Here is a 2064-nt window from a genome sequence, read left to right on the forward strand (position 1 = left end):
CCTGCCTGATCAGCCTCCATCCACTAGTTTAAAAACACAGAGTCCCTTCAACATTAGTGTACAGTGGTACTAGATATCATCTACAAAGGTGTACTGCAGCAACTTGCCCCCAAGGTTCCTTCAACAGTAACTTCCATCAGGTAAAACAAGGTCAACAGAAACACAGGAGCACACCACACTTGCAAGCTCCTCCTCGTCCTGACTTAGACATATATTCTTCCACCACTGGGTCAGAACTTTGTCACCCCTTTACGGGCACTGTAGGTGCAACAGCACCACATAGACCGCATGAGTTTAAGAGTGACTCAGTACCAAATTCTCAAGTGCAATTAAAGGAGCTGCAATACATACTGGCCCTACCAGTGATTCTCTTGTACCATGTACAAGTTAGAAAAAGCTACATTGTTCCTTCTAGAAAGCATTGTCTAGTGCCATGAAAAATCTGCCAGCTTTTAAAAAATATAGCTTTACAATATATTTATGCATCTTCAGTTTATTTAAAATTAAGGAAACATGCAAAAACAGACAGTAAATATTTACAACCTTGAACTTTACAATATTCAAAGGACCAATAGGTATATGTTATTCCACATTTTTAAAAATCAATGTTATCTTACAGAAGATAGTTAAAAGTAGCCAAACAATTCACATTTCATTGTCCATTTATAAAAATTTCATTTCCATTTCATTTTCAATACATTCATACAAGTTCACTTTAACTGAGTCATCATTTGTTAGATGTGAAGTAACTGAATCACAATTGTATATTGCTCTGTAACAGAATACCAGACTTGTTCATTTAAGAAGTAAATGAACAGAAAGCAGAGGAAAAAAAAATTAAAAAGTAACCAATACAAAAATCAAGCTTTTTATATACAATTTAAGAAATCTTTTCTGGAGATTTTAAGCACTAAAACAGGAATGGAACTCTATAACAGAGTCAGCTTCTGAAATACAAAAATCTGAACAAAATCAACTTTCTTTCAAAGTAAATAAGGTGGCAAATCTGTTTTAGGTTCCACCTATTCAAACAAAATATTTTAAATCTACTTAATTTTCTCTCACTTTACAACCTCTCGTCAGGGCTGGGCATTATCACAGTATCTAATTATACGAATAGACAACTTGGGATAAATACCTTTGCAGATAGTTTGCAAGTGGTTAGAGTACAAAGATGCAAAAGACCTAACTTTTCCACCAGATCTGACTAGAAACACTTTTAAAAAAAACATGCTATACAAAATGTACAAGCTGTCTGTTGACACTGAATACTGCACAGGATTACTGACCAAGATGCAATCTTCGTTTTGGATATTTTCGGTTAATGTAAGAATCTAATTTTCTTTTCTGTGACTTACGACACTTCAGCAAATTTTTTTCTTCAGTTTCTGTGGGAGTGACATCAGATTTTTCAAACAGAAGAGCTTGTTCATTGCTATTTTGGAAGTATGTCTCTGGGTGGGTGGAGAATATTGCCTTATTTGTCTGGGATTGCTTCATAATGGGAACAAGAGTTAGAGTTTGCAAAAGTCCTTCAGCTTTCTCCATAAATGCTGGTAAATGCTTGGGGAACAAAATTGCATTAACATTAGTTCCTGTACATCACAGTTACATTCTCCTGCAAAATGAGATTAAAAATATGTACATTCTAGGAAATCCGTCAATGACTTTCAGACTTAATATTCTACTAACATTATCCACTGGTTATATACCTGTAAACATCAGGTGATAACAACCAGTTGCTGTTAAACATTCCCAAAATTAATCATAATCTAATTTTACATTTTACTGTCTGCTCAAACTCAATCGTTGCACCTTCCTGAAGCCATTTCTTCCTCACTGGTACAGTTGCAAAGGTGTCAGCCAGATTTAATTAGCCTTTATTCACGTACATTTCAGAATTTACAGAAGGCATGGTTTGTCTCCTTGAGGCGAGGCAATATTGACCAGTGGCTTACTATCCGTCAGTAAGGGGAACAGACAGGTCTTTGTGCTGCTGCAAAAGAGACTCCAGGATGGTATAACAAGGAGTAGAGCTGGATGAACACAGTAGGCCAAGCAGCA

The 2064-nt window shown here is 35.9% G+C and overlaps 1 protein-coding gene across 2 annotated transcripts in view; it reads right to left on the reverse strand.

Annotated features, from left to right (window-relative positions):
* Positions 1-506: 506 nt before the first annotated feature.
* The window catches only part of nsl1 (NSL1 component of MIS12 kinetochore complex), a 21811-nt gene continuing 20253 nt past the window's right edge, over positions 507-2064 (reverse strand). For both annotated transcript variants that reach the window (XM_048600777.1, XM_020529869.2), the window contains exon 7: positions 507-1563. In XM_048600777.1, coding sequence (XP_048456734.1) covers positions 1282-1563 — 282 coding nt within the window. In that variant the 3' untranslated portion in view covers positions 507-1281. The remainder of the gene's footprint in view (positions 1564-2064) is intronic.

This window comes from Rhincodon typus, chromosome 9 (genome assembly GCF_021869965.1).
Source record: "Rhincodon typus isolate 14 chromosome 9, sRhiTyp1.1, whole genome shotgun sequence".
NCBI lineage: Eukaryota > Metazoa > Chordata > Chondrichthyes > Orectolobiformes > Rhincodontidae > Rhincodon > Rhincodon typus.